At 31.0% G+C, this 23,957-nt stretch overlaps 1 protein-coding gene across 9 annotated transcripts in view; it reads left to right on the top strand.

The window, feature by feature from the left end:
• Nucleotides 1-23,957, top strand: part of LOC148613590 (uncharacterized) — a 96,533-nt gene that overhangs the window by 39,448 nt on the left and 33,128 nt on the right. For 7 of the 9 annotated variants that reach the window (XM_088587008.1, XM_088587014.1, XM_088587011.1 and 4 more), the window contains 12 exons: nt 414-485; nt 4,105-4,230; nt 7,589-7,660; nt 8,179-8,287; nt 8,606-8,763; nt 9,535-9,702; nt 10,698-10,814; nt 11,573-11,717; nt 13,402-13,650; nt 14,446-15,195; nt 17,429-17,527; nt 19,376-19,451. In XM_088587008.1, the coding sequence (XP_088443134.1) occupies nt 414-485; nt 4,105-4,230; nt 7,589-7,660; nt 8,179-8,287; nt 8,606-8,763; nt 9,535-9,702; nt 10,698-10,814; nt 11,573-11,717; nt 13,402-13,650; nt 14,446-15,195; nt 17,429-17,527; nt 19,376-19,451 (2,141 nt within the window). The remainder of the gene's footprint in view (nt 1-413; nt 486-4,104; nt 4,231-7,588; nt 7,661-8,178; nt 8,288-8,605; nt 8,764-9,534; nt 9,703-10,697; nt 10,815-11,572; nt 11,718-13,401; nt 13,651-14,445; nt 15,196-17,428; nt 17,528-19,375; nt 19,452-23,957) is intronic. The other 2 variants (XM_088587015.1, XM_088587016.1) reach the window with 1 other exon arrangement.

Consider the following 23,957-nt stretch of genomic DNA (forward strand, 5'->3'; position numbering starts at 1 on the left):
CCAAACAAATGATGCTTTTTCAGTCTACATATGCTATACTTTCACATAACAACAACCTTTTCTGTATTCAGATCTGCACTTTTTAGAAAATCATAATTTACAAAATGTTATCTCCCACTAAAATCAACCAAATCAAGAACAATAACTCTTGCAAAATGTAAATATCATGTACAATCTACATAATTTTTATCTCAAAAGTGCAACAACCAAATGAAAAACTATGACTGTTTATGTGATCAGTGACTGTTTCTGGACAAGAAATAAAATTGAATTCAGTGGGATTTTGACATGCTTGAATCACCTTCTGTCAGATGTTTAGAAAGACTGCTACTTAATGAAAAACAAAGTGTAGTTTGTTGAGGAATTCCTCCTGAACTAGAATAATTCCATATAATGCGTTGTTTCTATTTCAGAAATGTTTACAGTTTCAGTTAGATGAAACAGTATGGCAGGCAAAACAGAGGCTATTGGCAAACTTTCCTCAGGTAAATTCAATGGTGGTGGTCTTTGTTACACTGTGAAAGTACTATTTTTGTGGTGTACCAATTTTTCATGGTTTTCGTTGGTAGGCTGAACCATGAAATTTGGTTACCAACAAAGAGGAGATTTCCATTGATGTGTATACTGAAAACTTCAAAATCACGAATTTGTGTTTTATCCCTAATCCACAAAAATTGGTATCGTTAACATTGCAACAAAAAATAACAAACCTTTAATTGTATTGTTATAAGTTTATTGTATACCAACTTATTTTCATGACTACTTTCTTTCGTGTTTTGCAGTCTTTGGCTAATTTCGCGAACATTTATTTTTCACGCTTTTATTAAAATAATTGCTTGAATATATAAAGATAGTGTCTATGTATTCTTTTTCGCAACTATTTATTTTCATGATAATTGTATGTCTGCAAAACTCTGAAAATAAATTGCTCACAAAAATTAGTTGGTCTACAGTAACCTTGAATACAAAACATTGAACTAAGTAAAATAAAATTTGTATTAACCAAGTATGCAGTAAAAACATATGTTACAAAGGCTTTATTAAATCTGGTATCTTATTGACTGTTTCCAGTGGAATAACTGTTATAATACATCCCACCACTATATACTCACCAGATGGTTTTATGTACATGTTCATCTAAGATCACGGCAGATGTTGAATCTTAAAATTTGGTGTCAAAATAGGGAATGGTTGTTTTAGAATTCTCAGTCATTTATTTTGATACATTCTCTCTTTGAACTTTGTATAGTATTTTTCCTACAGTATCAACTAAACTGCTTATGTACTGCTGCTAATGATAAGAGCAAAACATTTCTCACTAAAGAGAAAAGCACATTCCTTTTTTTAGCCATGTGAGATTTCCTTATTTCACCCATGGGTGGGTGAAATAAAACATATGAAGTTTGTGACATCACAATTAAATGTTTTATGAGTTCCTGTAATACAGAGGAAATTTAACAAGCAGAGCATCCTAAATTGGCGTAATAAAAATTATTTATTTAAAGCAAAATTATTTTCTAAAATTTAGAAAAAGAATCAAACACAGCTAGAAAATACAGGACTAAGAAATCTCAGACACCTTCAGGTAAGATTGCAGTGCCTCATTGGAGAACTTGAAATCTTACCATTGGATGTGAGATTTCTCTGTCTTGCATTTACAGTGGTGTTAGATTCATTTCTTAGATAGGTTTTCTTGTTATGGTTTATCAACAAATTTTACCACTTTTCTTTGTTTCGTTTTTTTTATTTTGATTTTACATTTCACTCTATCTTCTCAATCCAGTGTTTGTATCACATTTTTCTTTAGCAAAGTTGCTGTTTTTCAAACTTTCAATGTAATAGAACAGTATTTCAACTTCCTGTTTTCTAAAAAAAGAAAACACCAAAATTGATAATTGAATTTTTAAAGTTGATCTTCATTGTGATAAAAAAGAGTTGGGCAGCACGTAATTTTTTGGTTGCAAAAATAATTAAAATGAGGAATCAGTAGTTATTCCAGTCCAGTTTACCTGACTCTTACTTAAGTTTATCTTCACATTATATAATTGACAATAGTTGCTCAAAGAATCAATGATTACATGGAGATTGCATGTTTTTCCTTTGATGTTGACATGGAATTACATATTCAGACATGTCTGAATCACAATTTGATTAGTTTGTTTTTGGATGAATTATAGAGAGTAATATGGAGTTATGAGAGACTAGGTATAAATAAAGCATTTATTAGTTAATCATCATCTTCAAAAGGGGAGATTATTCCGGTCATGTGATCTTCTCTAAATCCATTTCAAATTTAAAGAGGAATTGAGTTAACTTAAGAACTTAGTGACATTCTTCCTGATCACTAAATAAGAATATAAAGACATAACTTTTCTAAACTGAACCCCTTTAGTTTGTAAAATTTGTTCAATTTAGACAGGTATTTGGTTATTAAAGTTAAGGAGGGAGACCTAGGATAAGGGACACAACTCATACAAATAATTGGAATGATTGTAAACATCAAAGTAACTTGGACTGATTTCATTCTGTTTCATAGGAAAGCTTGATATGCTTGAAATTGAATATGATACAAACATATCACTGATTTCAAGAGTTATGTCCCCTACCCTGGGTCTACCTCCTTAAATGTTTGTTTAAACTTATATAAATTGTCCTTTCAATTGTCGGGGAGGGGGGTTCACAGTGTAAAATGAATTGAAAGTAAAATAGTAATAAAAAAAAACACATAAAGTGACATGTTTCAGGTAAAGCTCTCGAGTGAGATTGATCATTAGACTTTGTCATTGTATAAAATTTTATTGTTACATTTTACTTACAATTTCAAATGTGACTTTTATACCACAAATGATTTATTGCTAAGATCTTTAAGCAACATTTATTAATACACCCACTCGACAAGTGGGTGGTTTATTGGAATCAACCTGTCCATCCTTCCATCTGACCATAATTCCATCAATCTTCATTTTGTCTGAATTATCTCCTCTCTTAATGAATGGATTTGTTTCAAAGATGTAGGGGCATTAAGCTATGAATATTGCCTAAAAATATCAACTTTGTTATATTAACATTAAAGTAGTTCATAATGTAGTAAAATATATAAATATAATGAAAAGTAATATTTTGTGGCATTAGTTCATTGTGGTGCCACAATTTTACTTCCTTGAAAAAAAAAAAAAAAAAAACTGCTGAGAATTGAAAATCTTTTTTTGTTTTTTCGTACATAATTGCATCAAGAAAACTAAGAAAATTATGTCCACATTCAAGAAAAAAACTTTATATTTTCACATTTGATTAAATGTGACAATGAATGTATTCACTAAATGTGAAGTTGTTTCTTGGATGTGGACACTATTTCTTTTCCAAAAATGTGACTAGAAAGTGACCAAGAAGTACCAAATTTGATAGAATATCTGACATCTTTTAACTTCAAGCAAATTTTATGTCCTTCCCATGCAAGAATTATCAGAAGTCTGTATGTTTTCTTATTTGTGATTGATTCAAGTCTCAAATTCACAATTAAATCATTCAACATATTATGATTAATTTTCAGTTGTATTTTATGCCAATTAGACCCTTTATCACCCCTTTTCCTTTGGCCTTATACAGATGTGGAATACATTGTAAACAATATTGGTTGCTGTTTGGTATCAACTTCCTGTTTTGCATGACTTTGCCATTTTTCATTATATAGAATGATAAAGAAAATTTTCTTTACAATAATCTCAGCTGCCATTGAACAGATTGATTTTAAATGTTGTACTGTGAAAGTTCTTTTGCTCGTGGGGTTCCAATTTTCGTGGTTTTTTTGGGTAGACCAACCAACAGAATTTGGTTCCCAATGAATAAGAGATTCCCATTGATATGTACACTGAAAACTTCAAAACCACAAATTCAAGAATCCACCAACTTGTGTTTATTACCTGATCCACGAAAAATGGTATACACGAATTAAAGTACTTTCACAGTATGTTGCTTTATATAAATGAAACATACATTGTAAGGTTGGTTGCTGTTTAGGGTACATAGAAGTGAGGTATACCTAACATGATAGCCTGTGCAACTTCATGTTTTTTATTTAAATACATATACCATTGTTTTTGACAGGATCTTCGTGATGCGATTAACTATGGATTATATATGCCACCAATGAATGGCAGAGCTGGCAAGTTTCTGGATGAGGAACGTTTCCTTAGTGAATACCCACTTCAGGGACCTATTGGTTTCCTAGAGGTATATGATGCTTTGAACTGATATACAATCCTTTTGTAGAGTGAATTACATCTTCAGGTTTTCCCTCTTTCCATAATATTTATAATAAAAGTAAAAATTGAGATGTTATGAAAAAAAAAATATGGAAAGGGCAATTTGAAATACTGACAAGATAATCAAAACATGAGAATCAGGCCTGTACTTTAACATAGAATAAACTACTGTAATTGTACTTATTTTCAGGAATTTTGCAGTCTTGCACTATCCACGACAATCAGTTCATGCATGAGTGAATTTCTACCATTATTCTTTACGCAAAAACTATGATTTTCAAAGAAAATAAGTAGCTGTGAATATGTTCGTAGACAAAAGAAAATCGCAAAATTAAGTACCCATGAAAATAAGTACAATTAAAGTATGCTTAATCCTCAGTTATCTAGGTTCATATTACTGGAATTTCTAGGGGAAGTAACATTTAATGGTTACTTTTTCATGAAAAATTATCTTATTAAAAAATCTTTATTTTACATCTTTGCATGTTAAATTTGGAATCAGCTGTGGACAAGCTGAATTGAACTGTACATTTTCCTTGTGAGCTTCAAATCTTATACTGTAGTGTGGGTGTAAAATTTGTTAATTTTGAGGCAAAAAGGTATATGAAAAATTTTGGCACTTCTAATCTGGGTCGATGCTTAGTGATGCACTGAGAATTTAAGCCCAGAGTAAATATTTTGTGGAAACTATTTTGGCTTTTTTAGACAGATTATTAAAATACTCCAAAATAACACCCGGCAAAAATTACCGGCTATACAGTATAATAGCAATTTCCTGTTTGCACTACCAGCATTATTAGCGCAAACCATAATACATTACCAAGAACAATGGAATAGATGTGTTAGTGAAGAAAAACTTTAAAACACCCCTGATGCATGGAGTTAAAGAATGTTTAATGCAAGTTTTAACTTGGCAAGGTTAAAAAAGGCAGGCAATTTTAGAAAGGCAATATGCTGTTCCATTGCAGTATCAACATGGTGGCCTAGTTACCTAACATGTGACTATATATCGTGATCAATGTCATATGATGTTAGAATATTAATTACAGAATTATAAATTCCTCCATCAAACTGTTACATATCAAAATACAATCTATATTTATTTATGAATTGTCAGGTTTATGTAGATAACTTGTGTTTTGTTGAATATTTTATTAGTAATTTCATGATGAAAAAGATGTAGAATTTATACTTACTTTTAAACTAAAGGACCCTGGACTGGGTTTCATAAAAAATCTCAAATTGAGATTTTCCTCAAATCTTAAATTTCATGTGATTTGATTGGTTGAAATTTTATGATTGATTGATTATTGGGGTTTAACATCCGAGCAGCAATATTTCAGCTATATTCAGTTGAAATTTTAGATGAGGAAGGATTTGAGGAATATTTTAATTTTAGATTCTTTATAAAACCTGGTTGTGGTTCACTGACAGATTTATATAAGCATGTACTGTGAATACCAACTTTTTAAGTACTTCTCCGTCTAAGAATCAGGCAAAATGTGTTTAAGGCGTGGCACATGAAGGAAAAAAACAGAGATTTTATTGCATTTATCAAGTTTTTATATCTAGATGTATTGAAAATATTTGAGGGAAAAAAGGCCAAATTGAGAATTGTGATGTGCCACCCATTGCCTGATACTTACACAGAATGGTACTTAAAAATGTCTTTAATAATCAAGAGCAGATCATGAGATTTTGAAAAATTGAGCTCCTGGCTATTATTTGTTAATTTTTGCCAAAATTTTGCACTAAATTAACAATTAAAAAAAAAGTGGGGGTTGGTTCTCACCCCTGGAACCCATCTCTTATCAGCCAATGCTTAATATGGAAATGAACAACAATGAAAAACTTTGTGTTTCTGATTTCTTTCTATGAAAAATTGACATTTTTTAAAGAAACTATCAAATGTGACATGTTACAAATCAAGAAATATTTTTTTTCAATCTTAAGAATAATTCTTATTTTACACTTTCTTGACTGGTTGTTGTACCAGACAATATTGTGATCTTTTGTAGATTGCAGAAACATGTTGACATTAATCTTTGGAAATCCCTTAGTACTTTTCTGGGACAAAAAGTCCATAGATTTAGATCTCTTAGTGCTTTTATTATATGAATAGTACTCTTGTCAAAAACTAGTTTTACAAATCTTGTGAAATCTTGTGGATTTTGACCTTAGCAAGTCAAAGTTTACTAAGCCTGCATCATACCATCTGTTGCAGTTTTGTTTTTTTTTTTATCCCCTGACAATGTTTTATAAATGACACAGACAATGAACTGCCTTCCAGTGTTGTGTGATGTTAATATGACTGTCTCACTTGGTCTATATTTTACTTGGACAAATATGTACTTTACTTATCAATTGAACTGATTATAAGACTCTCTATTTAGAAGATAACTGTTTTGTATTTGAAGATTTAGAGGCATCAAACTTGGATTTGACATAGACAAGTCTTTTAAGTACCAGTCCATATAAAATTCAGACACTGCCTATGGTACAGGTGATTCATAGTGTAGAAAAACCCATCGAACAAATAATATTTTTTCAATCTTCAGATGCTGTATTTTTGAGGAATATAAGTCTTCATATCTGTACATTTGAGAAAATCATACATTTATCTCCCACTAAAACCAACCAAATCAAAGCAAAACAAGAAAGATAACTCTTGCTAAGTGCTAATTTCATGTACAGTGTATATTAATTTAATGTGATAAGCACAACACCAAATGAAAAACCAAGACTGGTCTGTGTCTTATTGTGAATAAGAAATAAAAGTAAAAATTATGTGGGTTTTTGACATGCATGAATCTCCTCCTGCCTGATTTTTGTAAAGACTACTACTTAATGCATTAAGGTCCTCTCCATTCTAATGTAACAGTCGAATAAACAATTAAGATAAATGTGCACATTTGTACAAAATTTTTGATAGTCAATTATGGAATCGAAACCATGAAATTTACAGTGTCATCCAATGAAATTCTTCATTATAATGAATGTTCCATTACAAATATAGTGGTATATGTATATGGCATTTCTGTTTTATTTCAGTTTACTGCTGTTAAAGATATTGGGATGATGACTTAAAAAACAACTGCAAAAAAAAAAAAAAAAATTCCAAACAAATACAAAAAATGCAAACAAAGATTTTATAGATGATGATTCAGTTGTAGTAACTTGTTCATTGATTTTGGTATAGGAGATTCATGTTATCTAGTGCAGATAATCATGATGTTTGCTGAGGATTTTTTTTTAACAGGACGTTTATGTTGCAAGGAGGTAACCAAGCAAAATAATGGCATCTCAAATTTTTGTTTATTTTTCAGTTCAAACACAAGAAGAGAGTGTACAAATTACTTCATGTTAATCCAAGAAAACTTAAACAACTTCACACAAAAGTAAGTAGGGAGGATTAAATACTTACAACATAATCATTTTACTTAATTTGTTAAATAAAAAGAAGGTAGGCAATACATAGCTTGGTTTCTGAATTACTTTTTATAAATTTCAGATAAGATATGTCTTTCTACATTACTTCATTGTAAGAAAAAGGGGGGAGTACACAAAAAACAACATGCATTCCAATCACCAATATCAATTAACAAGGGTAAATCAACAAAAAAACAAACCAATCATTAAAATCCTTGATCCAAATAACCCTAACCAAATAATATTTTGATGAAAGACTGGAGTCAATTAGTAATTAAATTTTTAAGGATTTTCTAAAAATAAACTGTGGACAATTTACACTTGTTCTTGTGCTTTATGAGGAGTAAACTGACCCATAGATGGATATATCACATAAGTTGGTAAAAAAATTTGAAAACAATCTTAAGATTGATATAAACTGTATTTGCTATCAAAGAAGATAAATACAATTTTTATCAAACCATACATTTATCCTCATGTTTTACAGAGTAACCTGAAAGTATTTATGGAATGTGTGAGGAACAGTAACACAGAGAAAGTTACTAAAATGACAAATAAAGGGCTGGACCCTAATATACACGATCACAGTTCTGGTGGTAGGTAGTTAATATCTTCATCGGTCATCATGATGTTTTCATTAATATATGTTTTGAAAATAGAAGTGCATTAATATTCAAAAGTGTCTGTAGCATCACACCTTGCAGTGTGCAAAACAAGCAAGTGGCCCCATAGCCTGAGTCCATCCATATTTTAGTTGAAGAGATATGTAATTTTTTAATGAAGCCAATAAGAAAAAAATTGAAAATCGAAACTAAAAATGGTACTGAAAATATAAGTTTGACACACTGTTAAATTTCTGATGTACACAGAAGAGATTATTCACAAACTTGCGAATTTTTTTGTTTTGTTTTCAGAAACACCATTGACTGTAGCCTGTTCAATAAAGGGAGGTAAATGTAGAGAAATGGTACTGGCACTAGTAGGTGGTGGTGCTCACCTTGACTTCAGAAATAAAAAAGGAATGACTGCATTGCATAAAGCTGTTCTTGCCAAAAACATGATGGCAGTCAAGGTAAGGATGAAAGAGGGAACAGAAAAACTCAAAAGTTCTGTTATCTATGTATGTCCAGAAATTACTGACATTATTTCAAATTATTTCACCCTAAATTAAAATAAAAATGCAGATACTATTTTAGTGTATTTTTCCATATACAAAAACTTACATTAGCTTTACCTCCTGAATATCAAAAGCAAGGTTTTAATAAAATCAGAATATTTCATACAAAGGTTACCTTATCATTCTTAGAATAGAGTGGTGTTTCCTAGCTTTATAAATATACTCCCACTCAATGAGTGGCTGGTACATTGGAATCACATTCTGAATCTCATCACAATTATCTCGACTCTCAATGTATGGATTTATTTCAAATTTGGTATGTGGCTTTATATAGATGGGACATACGATGTAAGTGATTTTTGTTACTTTCGTATGTCAGCTTCTTGTTTAAGTGGGGATTACCTAACAAAACAACATGTGCGAATTCATATTTGTAAAAGTATTTTTAAGTTAGCCAATCTCAATGAGTGAATAAAAAAATGTTTCTTCTGTCCATTTCCTTTATATTGTTTTATTTGCATACATTGTTTTTGTTAATTTAACTTCAACATTTTACTCTGTAATTATAATTTTATTTGATATTCCCTCTGATTGAATTAAGTTTTACTTTAGAAAAACAATTCTGATTGATTCCAACAAAACAGAACAATTTATAGTTATGGATTATCTCCCTTGACACAATGTAACTGAAACTTATTTCTATATTTATTCTAATTGTTTTCCCAGGTATTGTTAGACCTTGGTGTTTCCCCTAACATGAAGGATGCCAGAACCCTGACACCCCTGTATTATGGTATAGCCCATAACACAGACCCTTCCATTACTGAAATGTTACTTCAGGAGAGGGCCTTTTTAGGCTGCCAAGATGAGCAGGGCTGGTACGAAATACACCACGTAAGTTTTGGATACCTGAATTTCTGTATCTATAGATCTATTTCTGTCCTATACCAGTAAGTGAAAGATCAAATTATAGAAACTCAATGGAATATTTGAGTTAGTTACATCAAGACTTTTGTAATCCATTTAGGGATGAGATTTTACAGCGGGTTTACAGAACTTATCCATATGTTTACAATTCTTTTGTTTGGAACCTCCTTGTCTGGACCATTGTGATTTTTCCAGCTTTCCAGTTTTGTCCTGATATTGCCTTTTTTGTATTTCCTTTCCTTCTTTTTGACTTTTCCTTTTGACATTGCCTAGAGTCTTTGCCTATCAGTTTTGTAAGTTTGTTATTACTCTTTATTTATGTATAAATACATCACTTAACTATTTTGCTAAAATACATCACATTCTGATTGAAAAGATAATAAATAGCTACAGTGACAGGTGAAGGTTGTGGTCCTCACCCAGTCTTTGTCATCATAAATTATTACTGCGGTCGTTATCCAATGGCCAGAAGCACTGCAGTGTATTGCAGAAGTTTCTACATATAAAACATTTCTGTGGTCTGTATTTACTGGGGGTTTTATACTATTACTGAAAATATGTGGTCACAAGAATTGGATAGGAAATTTAACAGGATTGATCAAGTAGGTTTTGTTTTAGAGGTCGTGTTAAATTCATGTGAATCAAGTGTTTATGTGAAAATCAAATGAATGATTGATGAGAATATTTTGTGACGATCAGTTTCATTATTTGAGAAACTCATCTTAAAACATTTTCATGTCTGGTGTTTGTCTGTGTACTTACTTGTCAATGTGATCCGTATGTAATTTTGTGAAAGGCAAGCTAAAACCTAGTCTTATATTTGCTGGGAATTTTTCCTGCATTTTCTGATGAATTGTATTATGGCTTTGCGTTTAGTGAACAGAAAAGTGTATAAACTAAAAAGGTATGATTTATAACATTTTGTTACATGAATACAATAAGTATTTTTTATTTATTTTTAGGCATGCAAACAAGGATTACTACAACATTTGGAACACCTCTTGTTTTATGGTGCTGACATGGATGTACAGAATGCCAGTGGTAACACACCGCTGCATGTGTGTGCTGTCAATAACCAGGTCTGTCAGTCTGTATTATGAACATGATACAAACACTTGTAATTTGACAAAAAGTCATCCCTTTGTTTACACAAAACTTAAAACACAAAACTAGAGAGAAAGTTACAAAGAAATTATGAAACTAGAAAACATTAAAAAATGGCTAGTAAAGAAATAAAAACAATGATTTCCTTGGTTTTTAGACTTCTTTGCACTTGAACTAAGGCAAGGAGGCATGGTTGTATTTGCACCTTCTGAGTCCAGTTTCAAAAAATATCTCAAATTGAGATCTTCCTCAAAGTCATCCTTAACTCAAATTTTGACAAATCAGAACACTTGGAATTGAAGATTTGAGGAAAACTCAAGGATTTAAGGAAAATGTTAGTTTGAGATTTGTTTATGAAACAGGGCCCTGGAGCAAATATGGTAGAGAAAGAATTGTCATACTTGTAAGAGGTTCGACAAATATGAATTATATATGCATTGTATTGTTTAAAAAAGAGACCATTCTGTTGTGAAACAGTTTATTTTAGGTTCTGACTTATTATTTTATAGATATCATATTATCTTAAGTTAAGGAAATAAAAAAAAAACAAGACTTTGAAATGATTTATAAAACGTTTTTTTTTAATACAAATTGTTCCTTCAAGATAAAATATCATCTTATCTTTAGTTGAGGAAATAGAAAAAACTAAGACTTTGAAATCAGTTTTAAAATTTTGTGATTATGATATGGTTTGTGTCCTTTAAGATTTAAGTTCATACTTTTTTCTACACAGGAATCTTGTCTCCGAGTTTTATTGTTTCGTGGTGCTAGCAAAGATTTTGAGAACTACCAAAACCAGTCTGCATACCAGGTGGCGATCATATCAGGAAACCAGAATATTGCCAATATTATACAGGACCATAATTCTGAGGATATAGGTATAAATAGGAGACAAATGTTTATTTTATTTTGCGATAATTAGAAGTAACTTGCAAGCTTCATATTGTTAAGAAATTACAGCAAGTATTAAAGTCAATTTCAGGGAATACAGGTGGTCTTCCCTTGATTAATTAAGGATGTAGACCTAAGGAAAGTGACACAGCTCTTACAAATCATTGGAACATTTGTATTCAGCATTTTACATCAATCTCATGTAAGCATCAAAGTAACTTGGACTGATTTCATTTTGTTTCAAATGAAAGCTTTGTAGGCTTTGGTGAAATTGAATATGATACAAGCATATCACTAATTCTTCAAGAGTTAATACCCTTACCCTAGATCTACTTCCTTCTATGACTATCACATGATGAACTTCCTTAGGATGTTAAATGGACAATTGACAGATGTTTAAATTTTCCATCAAACTTAGATTAAAGTATTTACGAAATGTTAAAATTTTAAATCTCTTTGTTGATTGTCAACTTCTTTCATCAGATAATGGTCATTTAATCAATAGTAGACCAAATCAGATTCCTGAAGTTAACAATTTTATTTGCTGTAAAATCTTTGAAAAAAATAATGGGATGACATTTTGTAAGACTGGAAGTTTTTATGATTTTCTGGATCAAAGTATTAATATGGGTATCTGGACATCTCTAACAAATTGAACAAGGGCATTTTTGCATTGGAATTATTTTTATCTGAAATTTTTATACCTGTGATTGTAAGGAAAATTACCTCTACACAAAAATTTCCACATTGACAGCAATATATTTACTAGAATAAAAGACTAATACATATGCAATTTTACAGTCTACAAAACATGTTAATTAGCCACTAGTATACCAAATGAAGGTTATGCTTTAAAAAAAATAACTGAATACTTTATATAATTAATTTTATGATGTTGTCTGTTTTATACAAAGGGAAAGGAAGATGGAGTCACAGTTTTCAACAATTTTTCTTATATCTTTACTAACTTAAGTAAGGGTATTTGTAAGAATATTGAGTAAAATGATTCATTAGAAAAAAGGTCACATATTTGGATTTTTTATGTAAATTAGCTGAAGGCTTTTTTTGATGGAATGGTCCATGATTTTTCTGTTAAAGGTATCTGTCAGAGGCGAATGTATTGGCAAGACCAGAGTTAGCTCCCTTTAAAAGAAAATAAATTCCTTTTTTCTTCTGTCACTTCGGGATTATATAACCCTTTAGTGAATTTCAGTTCACAGAAGCAACCACAACACATCAAATTTTTTTCAAAATGTGATCTTTTGACTAATAAATTACTCCCTGTTTAACTCTTTAGTCTTAGGTGAACAGCTGCTTTATGTGAAAGTACTTTAATTCGTGGATACCAATTTTCTTAGATTAGGGAAGAAACACAAGTTTGTGGCGTCTTGAATTTGTGGTTTTTAGGTTTTCAGTATTCACATCAATTGAAATCTCCTTTCAGTTGGGGACCAAATTTCATGGTTTGGCTCACCCACGAAAACTATGAAAATTGATACCCACTAACAATAGTATTATCACAGTAATTATATTTTAGATAAATACTATTTTGTATAGTAGATAAAGAAGTCAAACTTGAAAGTTTTTATTTGTCAACTATGTTTATATTAATAGGTATTATTTTCTTTAGTCTAGTAACACTCTCTGAAAGCTTTATTTTATTTTACATAGTACAATACAGAGAGGTTCCAAAATATTCCATGCGTAGGAGGGCGTCTATAGCATCAGCGGCCATGTTTGCCTTATCTCGAAGCCGCAGTGATCCTAGAATTAACCTGATAATGTCTGAGAATCGGTATATCAGTCCATCTTCATCAACCAACAGTTTCTCCCACCTTGACAATATATCCTCCCCTTCACATGACTACAGTACTGACTCACCTCGCTCCATGAGTATATCAAGTACCAGTTCAGGACCAGGTTAGTTGTTAGCCAATCAGATCTAGATATTGTAGATAGTGTAGTTGGTGTAAGGTAACAGTTTCTTTTAAAGGCTTGCTTCTTGGCAAGATCCCTAAGTGCTTTATTAGGTAACTCTTTCTTTTAGAGCCTACTTTATGGCAAGAACCTTGGTGCTTTGTTTCTTTTTGCTACATATTGTGGTATATGTTTAATGACATCAGATATTCATATTTAATATTAAATTAATGAGGAGGTATTTTGGTGTTTTTTTTTTATTTTAAGTTTGCAACTTCTTGAAACTGTAGAAGGAAACCTGAAGAAGGGTGGTTTATCTTTACCTCATTTTAGTCTTTTTATTATGACTTAGTTCTTAAAAAGAAATTTCCTTGCTATATCTACCTAAACATCTTTATCTCATCTTCAGTGAGGGGAGTATCAAAACACTGGTTTCAATCCTTTAATCTTTTTTTTGCAGAAGATATTAGGATTACTAATTGAATTCTAAGTAAAGAGATTTATTGAATATCAAAATAAAGAGATAACTTCCTCAAATGTATACTCCATCTGGTATTGCATTAAAACCTGTCTAAAGTAATCCCCTTCAGTCTTTAAAAAAGTGTCTTTTTTGGACAGTTGTTTGGTTTACCAAGCTTCAAAATACACTTAAATTGATGTAGTGTCTGGTTTATACAGGTTTTTGTGTAATATAGAGTCTCCTTTAGTACAAGAGTTCACACTTCTGTGTAAGCTGAAAGTTAGGTATGATTGATATACACTCGTTTATCCAACAAAATTTCTTCCAATTTTATAAAGACAGTTTTCCTTATCTGGAGGACAACCGGCTGATTATTCCAGGATTCAATGGAAGTGTTCGTAGTTTAACACACCTAAACAGTATTTACAATAGACAAAAGGTATTTCCAAGTCGAAGTTCTTACTCTATGCCTGATAGACCACAAACTATTAGTGCTGGATTCTCAACACGACTTGGACTAAAGTCCCGAAGAAGAATGTCAGATTCATTTGACAGAGATAACTGGTCTTGGCAAGATTCCAATTACCGCCAAAGCTGGTGTGACACAACCTCAGACAGGATTAGGCCATATTCTACCTCTTACTCTGTTCCAAACCATGAAAAACATTCAAACTCTAGTTCTCCCATTAAGGAGGTTCATGAATACGAGATTGATTGGCAAAAACCAGATGAATTTAACCATTGGGATAAAAAAATTAATGAAATTGAGTTAGCACTCAATGCTTCAAGAACTTATAAAGAAAGAAACTTTGACAGAAATGGTGTGTATGATGATATTGATTCTAGTGGCAAGCTGGAGCTTCCTTGTCACACAGCTGTTGGACCAACATTAGATAAAAACCATGGTGGAAATAAATTCAAACTATCTTCATTATGGCCTAAGAAGAAAAATCAATCCCTATCACAAATTGAGGAGGAACATTATATGAATATCAACAAAAATGATGACAGTATATTTATCTGTACCAAGTCATGCGAGGCAGAGAATCCTGGAGAACTGTCGATGAAGAAAGGAGAAATTGTTGAAGGTTTCAACTTGTTGACATTTATTGCATGAAAGCATGGAGTTATCATGCTATTGTTTCAATGGTTTGCTTATCAAATTGTTCAGTTTTCATCTCCTTAATAACTGTGATGTAATGATATTTTCAACTTTTCTTACTATCAAATATTTTCTATCTCCGGTTACTGTTTTGATACTAATTGATATTGACAGTGTTTTATGTCACATCAACTGTGGCATTGCTGATAAACAGAATAATGTCAGTTTTGAATGTCTCGACAGAACATCACATCTCACCTTATGTGGCTCACTGCTTTCATTATTCTGTATATTTTACTAATAGTTTGTGTAGTGGATAGATAATCTCTCCATATCAAAGTATAGACTCACTCTTTCAAGGAAAAAAACGTAAATTCTTAAAGCAGAACAGTTTGGTAAGCATCACTTATTTGGAATGCGTCTTATATTTCAGTGTTTGCAGCATGGCAGTTTATATTTGTTCCATTTACTGAATGTCATCCCACTATTTACACTATAGACTGTTTATAAACATTTATTGTGCAGTAATAACACATAAGAAACAGTTTTTTTGGTTTTTTTTTTCAAATACATCTTCCAAATCTGTTCCGTCTTAATGCATTTTTGTATTTTTAAATTTTTTTTTTCAAAGCATACTTATTTTACAAACTTGCAATTTTATGTAAATTAATCTGTTATCTATTCACATGTGAGGCACACTCCCAAGTTAGTGGCAATAGCCTTCAAATGATTATAATTCTCGAACATTTTTGCATGAATGTCACTGTCTTGACTGCTATAAAAGTGCAAAATTTCATAGTTATATAAAAGAGTCAAACATACCTCAAAATTCTAATTTATTTCATAGTCCTTTTGAGTTTTATGTGTCTTAGAGAAAATATTCCTTTTAAAAATAACTTTTCAACTCAGCAACCTTTCTTTAAATGCATACCAACTGTGGGATTTTTTTTCTGGATTTTATCTGTAGTACCAGTAATTTTTCTGTTAAATAAAATAGCTTGGACAATACGGAAAAACAAATATTGTATGAAGAAAGTTGTATGTGCTCTGCATATTTGTCTTGTGAGAATACACCAGTTTATCACATATCACATGTAAACCGTATTTGTGTGTGTGTTTACTATTTAGAGATTAACAACTATATAGACATGTTATTTTATAATGGATAACAAAACAATATGGCTTCAGTAGGATTCACAGTTTGACATCAGCTTCTATGATTTTAAGTATGTGGAAAATATGTATTTGTACTCCAAATCAAGCTAAATTCAATGTTTTTAAGTACTATTATTTTATAAGATTCCATTTTCTTTCTTATGATTGGTCAGTTAAACCATGGGCAAAACTTTCCAACAAAATATAAACCTGAGTAAACCAGGCCTGGCCACTGCCAAACTTAAAACAAAAACAAAAAATACTTAAGTCTGAGAATATTCTTAACTTCCATGATAATTCCAGTCAAAGTCTTTTAAACTGATGATGTCACAAATGGTTAAGTATTCTTATATTTAAGTATTTTTTTTCATTTTGTGGATTCCCATCTAAACCAGTCAGGAACTATTAACTTGTAAACACCAGCTCAGTGCTGGAACTGGATTAATTTTGGAGGGTTTATGCAGGTTTTACTAAAGTTGAAAACCAGGATGGTCAAAGTCTATGAACCCAAACACTTTCACCAAGTCATTAAAATTGATACTTGCAAATAATAATTTCTTAACAGTAATTTATATAATTTATTTAAAAAAATGAGAACCTGGCCTTAAATGAAATCTTCGAGTTTAATTTTTTATGTTTAGTGCTATGTATTTGATATTAAGCTGGTGTCTTTCTATGAATCTGATAGCCTTTGAGGCTGTGCTTTCCCTGTCCTGTAAACAATGCTTGTAACATTGCCCTTGTACCAATAAACTGCTCCTGTAAATTACATGTGTGACTAGTTTCCTCATTTTCCTCAATATTGAATTGAAATCTGTATTTGAAATTCCACTGTCACTACTTGAATAAAAATCATGTCTTAACATTTGTTTTAAATTTTAAAGATTTTTATACAAAAGATGTTCCATCTTAAATCGTAAGTTCAGGTTTTCAGGTCACTTTACATGTGACCTGTTAGTTATATTAACAGAATATCTTGAGATTGTTTTGTTATTGAGACTGAGATTGAGATAATACAGTCAAGAAGAGCTCATTGACTTATGAATGTATACTTACAATTACAGTTGTTGGAACTGGTGACAATGGTTTGTGGGAGGGACGTATTAACGATCGGGAGGGATACTTCGACCCAAGACATATCGAAGAAGTCAGGTTACGGAAGGGTAAGTTTTATATGTCTCAGGTTTTATTAGTGAAGGAAGAGTAATAACAAAATTATTGAACTGATTAAAAAGTCGTGCGTGTTTTAACTAATCAAAACATCTTATCACCTATTTATAGCACACACATGTCAATGTTTACCAACAACCAATATTTGATTCGATATATACCATTAATAAATAAATTGATTAACTGTAGGCAATAGTCTAATGGAATAATGAAAAGGAAAGTGTGTATTACGAACCGCAATTTAATAAAAATGAAAACTGGAAAGTTGGGAACCACCACAATGGTCCTGACTAGGTTTTATAGTGTGCTAAACCTCTGGTAAGGGTATTCTAATGACCTAGAAGAACAGTTTTCATTAACATATGTATAATTATCGCCATGGCAATGAAGATGATGTAGTTATGTTTATTTTCGTCTGTTTGTCATTTATCCATTATTCCATAATGCCTTGGGAATTCTCTAGGATGGATTTTGACTTTTTCTGATACAAAAAAACTTTGTCCTTAAAAACTTGTAGAATCATCTAGAGGTTCAAAGTCATTGGTCATGTGCAAGTTCACAGGATTTTTACTGTGACAGAATGTTGTTATTTATTAGCCTTGATTCAATGGAGATGCATTTAAATTATTCAAATATATCAAAATAAGAACACAGTTTCAATCAAACTTGTCAGTGAATGGTGAATGAGATGTACATGTATCAATAATCTTAATGATTTTTTAGAAAAAAAAAACATGTTGCCTAACAATAAACCTCTAAATCATATGTTTTGTCATCTTGCTACTTAATGTACAAAATGGCGAGTAAAATTTGTTAACAAGAACAAATTATTGGAATTTTTCTCTTAAATTAATTTTTTAATAAACAAAGGAGTGTTTGATGATAAAATTGAATATAGGTGCCTAAGGCAATTGTATGTTGAAAGTCAAAACAATTTCTGATCCATAAATATTTTTTTTATTATCGAAACAAGAGGAAAATGAAATAACCTTTATTTTGATGACTTTGAATCATTTTGCCTCTCGTCATATAATGTCAATTTTCCCTCGGGGAAGTTTTCAACATTCGTCAATTACACGACTTGAAAGAGATGACATGATCGTTATTCAGCCTCTAACTAGCCTTTTGTTTTTATCAACACATTTTACTTCCGTAGTGTGTACTGAAAGATTGGACATGCATCAAACATTTGTTCACATTTCATAAAATAACATTGTTACAGAAAATTGTCGTTTCTTTTCCAAGATGTAAAGTTTCATTAGGAGTGTAAAACGGTCATTATTTGTTTATTATGTAACTTCATTGTTTCTATAAAAGTTTTGGGTCTTTTTTGAGTTTTTTTGTTGTGGATATATATTCATTATGTCTGGTGTAAGAGGAACAAGATTTTTATAAAAACCATGATTTAAGTATTGACCTGACTAATGACAGATTATCAAATGTTATACATCGTGATGAATATTGACACCTTGTACATGTTACTGTTTTCGTCAATTTCAGTGGATTTTTCTTCGATTCCAAAGGTGTTCATTGATTAAAGTGTTTTCCATCAGAAAAGAATTTTTGAATCATTAACAGTGAAAGGAAAACAATTGCATATTCTGTGTCTATTTTAATTAGTTGTGTCAAGGAATATTCTTCTGTACATGGAATAACAATTCGTTTCGCGAGCATATTTATGATGATGGATGGGTATCAAAGATAAAATTGATGCCTTTACATAATTTCAAATATAAATTTTAAAAATCATCATTTTGAATTCCAAAGTAGTCCAAAGAAACTTGTAATGTGAACGATGTGGAAAGAACATGTTTACTATCGCCATTTTCATTTCTCTACAGCTGGTTCCTGTGGTGATATATTAAGAGAGAGCACTCTACAGAGGAATACCTTGGCTTCCATTGTCCATACATACAGGTAGGTTACCACAGCAATAAGATTGGTGATGGTGAATTGTAGAAGTTTATATGATTTAGATGTATATTAAAACCAAGGATCTGTTTAAATGAAGTTCAATATATGCAATAATGGCTTCACTGTCAGTGCACAAATAATTGCACAAATGCTTTGCAAATAATGACTATAGATCAACGAATATCCCTTGCATTGTATGCATACTTGTGTACTTGTTCACCTAGAAAGTGATACCATGAGTATAGTTATACTATTTTAGATTTTACATTTCATTACAAGTCAGTGGTGGGTTGGGGGTACTTTCTGAAGCGATGATACAATGGCAAGTCACCTTGTCCTATAATATTATAGTACCTAATTAACATTACATTACAAGATGTGTAAAATTTGTACCTCACATCAATACTAGTTAATAGAGGGTCTTTTTTAAAGGACATTATACTTTCCCAAAGTTTTTTTTCTTATATTTAAATATTTTAGATTAAATTGCTTCTAATGAGCTAAATGTTCTGTTCTGAAACATGTGTACCTATATACAAATGTGTCAGGAAATCTGAACTTGTGTTATTCATAAAGCTGAGTTGATCATCATATTTGTGAACTCATACATTAGCTTGTGTATTAAAACGAACTTTGATATTGTAAAGGTCTGCCCTTTTAGCACTAAAGTTGTTTTTGGCTCTGTGCATGAACGTTAAAGTGTTTAAAGGTCTTATTTAGAGGACAAATCTCCTAGATCCTCATTGGTATGTATAATCCAAAATCCATTTCTCCTTTTGGCAATGTATTGTAGCTTCAAGATATGTTGAAATGTCTTAGTAAGTCTGGCTGATTTATAATCATTGTCATTGTTGATTTTGAATTACAAGGCAAACTCCTGTTAACTCACATCTGCTGTCATATTTTTTTCTTTCTACTTAAAAGTAATAGTACATTTTATAGTTGTAAAGCCTAGTGAAGTTCAAAATATTGACATTCTACTTTCACCTTCATATGACCTTGTATTTCATCTATCTATTTTCACCCGTTGGATTTATACAGTATTTATCTGTTTAATCAGTATATCTATAAAATGTTTAATAGAACAGGTTTATCACCAGATCAAATATGGCTGGATTGTTTATCAGGGAAATATTGATGACTGTGAACAAATAGAGTTATCTCCCTTCTGATATTACGTATTTGCAGATTTTTTTTGTGGATATGTTATTTATGAGGTTGTCTAATTCTTTGGGTTCATGGAGAGAAAAAGTGTTTGATACTTAATCAATACAAAAGACTGAGCATAGTTTATAATTTTAGCTTTTTCTTATAATTTTTTCACTTTTCTAATCCAGATGAATTTATTTTTATTTTTGTAACTGAAATTTTTGATAGTGAAACTTTTATCTTTAATGTTCTATCTTTTCATCTTCTAGATATTTGATATCCAATACTGATAATATCTGATGAATGTTCTATATTTGTTGAAAAAAATTCCTAGCTATTTTTTATTTTGATTAGTTAACTATCATTTTGCCTTTTGAGGAGTTCAAATAAATGAAGAAAAAAAGAACTTTTAAAAAATCCTATTATACCATAAGCTGCATTTTATGTTTTATGCACCATACACAAGTAAGCTCCCTTGATTTTACCAAAAACTTGAGAATAGTTTAGGAACTTATAGAGAGGTTTATGTGAATGTAACCATACATGTCCCAAGTCAGGAATTTCTGAGCTGTATGTCTTGTTTTGTTTTCATTTTTAGTTTATTTTTATGTTGCTTGAGTATATATCAGGGCAACTCTTCTTTCGCACTACCTGTGTTTTTCATGTTTTGGAGCCAGCTGCAACCTGCCCTCTGGTTTGAGGGTTTCCTTGAAAACCAATGGGTGGCCTTAATGGGGTGACATTTTCATCCCAGTTGGGTTATTGTCTCCATGACATATTCGCCATACCTTTTCTCATTATATTTGAACTATAAATTGTGATTTATTATGTTTTTTTTGTTTTGTTTTTTGTTTTTTGTTTTTTTTTTGGTGTGTGTGGGGGGGGGGTTGGTTTGTTATTGAGAGCTAAATGTGGACCTGATTTTTGTGTTATTCTGAAAATCATACTTTCTTATCACCTTGATGTCTCCTTCTCTAATATTTCAAAAATTTGAGTTTTGTTAATCACTTTATAACTACATATTAACTGTAATAGTATATATAATCAAAGTTGGATTAGAAAAGTTTTTTTTTCTTAAATGTATTGACACCTTTATAATATCATTGTCAATTTAAAGAAAAAATTCCATTCACAAATAGGTGAAAATGTAGTGACGTTTTTGACAGATTCATTTTGAACTTGATCTGACTATTTATAGATCATATATTTACACCATTCCATTAAAGTTTTATGACTTAATTGATCTTGTATTTTATACCTCATAAGACCTCCATTCTTTCAGTGTGGACTTTGATCTCTTTTTGACATCTTATTTTGTGCTGATTCAGTTTTGTTGTATTTTCTCATATTATCTTTTTTTTTTATTGAGATAGGGGTTTGACATAACAATTTTTCTTACACTAGTACAATGTGAGGCATGCCTTAGAACTCTACTCTGTATCTACCTCTATTTTTTATCCATTCTATTTTCTGTTATTATCTGTCTTCATCGTGGCCAATATGTGAGATAGTACAGATAGTCGGTAATTTTCCGTCAGCAAAGAGTTTATTGGGCAAGTGGTAAAAAAAGACAAATTACTGAATCTTTGATCTTAATATGTAAGCTTTTAAGGAGGTAGACCTAGTGTAAGGGAAACAACTCTTAAAAATCATTCAGATGTTTGTATTCAGCATTTTACATCAATCTTATGTAAGCATCTAATTAACTTGGATTCATTTTATTCTGCTTCAAACAAAAGCTTGAGAGGCTTTGGTGAAATTGAATTTAATACGAACATATCACTGATTTCATGAGTTATGTCCCTTACCCTAGGTCTGCCTCTAAGTAAACAAATGAAAATAATATCCTTAGGATGATTTTTATCAGTGTCAGAGATAAAGTGTTCCATTATTTTCTCAAAATTTATATACAAGATATCAACAAAAGTTTATACATGTATATAAAAATGTTCTTTATAAATCAGAATGAAAACTTGGCACTCTGATTAATTAAATGTTTTTTTTATTTGTTTGATTTGAGGAGCACGTTATGTAATATTTTCCTGCAATATGGAATGACACTTGAATACCAGTTGAATGAACAAAATATTAAAGTCTCCTACAAATTTCATAAAGGTCAACAACTTTGGAAACTTTAAGGCCAAGGGTTTTAAGTCTTTTAATGTAGTCAGTTACTTTGAATTTTAGCTGCAGTACATGTAACTTCTTGTACTCACGGAATATATCATGCGTTCATCAAGCACCTTTTTGAGAAAAAAAATGAAACTGTATTTCTTGATAATGATATTAGTGTTGTGAAAAAATATCGCTTTGGTAACTAAATACCACACTCATAGACTTAATGTTGTCTGCACTGGGAGACTATTTTATAGTCTTGCTACAGTTGCTACCAGTATCTATACTTTTAAATACATCTCAACTTACACAATTATCAGTAGTAGCCACAATATAGCTTAACCCTGCCCCACTTTTTGTTTTGTTTTTTTTCAATGGTCTGGAATGTCTAAAGAGTAAATACTTTAGTGAAGATCTCCTTGTGTAGTATTAGGTGCACAATGACTTTATTTTCAAACTTGATCATTGCTTTATATTTCATTTGTAAAACTCTGTGGAAATTAAGTGTGGTACAGTTGTAGACCGAAACCTATTGCTATTTTAATTTTCTGTGCTAAATAAACTACTTAGGTCACCACACCTTGAATGAAGTTAAGGTGTCCTTATCGGATGATTGGCAGTTTTGTACATATACATGTCAGGATTTATATTTATTCTTTAAGTTATTGTCTCATGGGTGTTTTCTCTATCTATAAGTAATCAGGACTTCATCTTTATGCTTTAATGCTTAGGTTGTTCTCTGTCGTCTTCATTTCATACTCTGATAAATTTAAGCAATGAAAACAATCAAAGTTAAAGAATTTAAACTATTTTTCGTATGACCCATATTTCTATACAAAGAGTCTCAGACATAATGTGCTAAAAAGAATGTAAGAAAAAGCAAAGTATGGTGGTCTGTTAGTTCCTTAGACTTAAAAGTGTCTGTTACGAGTGTAAATTCGACATGAAAGGCTCATAGATTTAATCTGGTATTGTTTATATCAATTTAAATTGCAAATCTGTTATTATGAATAGTAAAGATCACAAAGCCTTTGAAATAACAGAGGTAAATGAATTAGTTCAACAAGACCAGTGTTCAAGCACGATAAATATATCCTGGCAGGATTATTTCCCATATCAGTTTTTAAATGAACAAATATTATGTTTTAAAAATAATTTGATATTTTGCCTTCCCAATTGAAATCAGGACAGTGAATGAATAACTGATAGAAATTTGAACAATACTGGACGTTAAACAATTGAAGC

The sequence above is a fragment of the Perna viridis genome, chromosome 6 (assembly GCF_037379345.1).
Source record: "Perna viridis isolate PV_CMFRI_1.1 ecotype Kerala chromosome 6, ASM3737934v1, whole genome shotgun sequence".
NCBI lineage: Eukaryota > Metazoa > Mollusca > Bivalvia > Mytilida > Mytilidae > Perna > Perna viridis.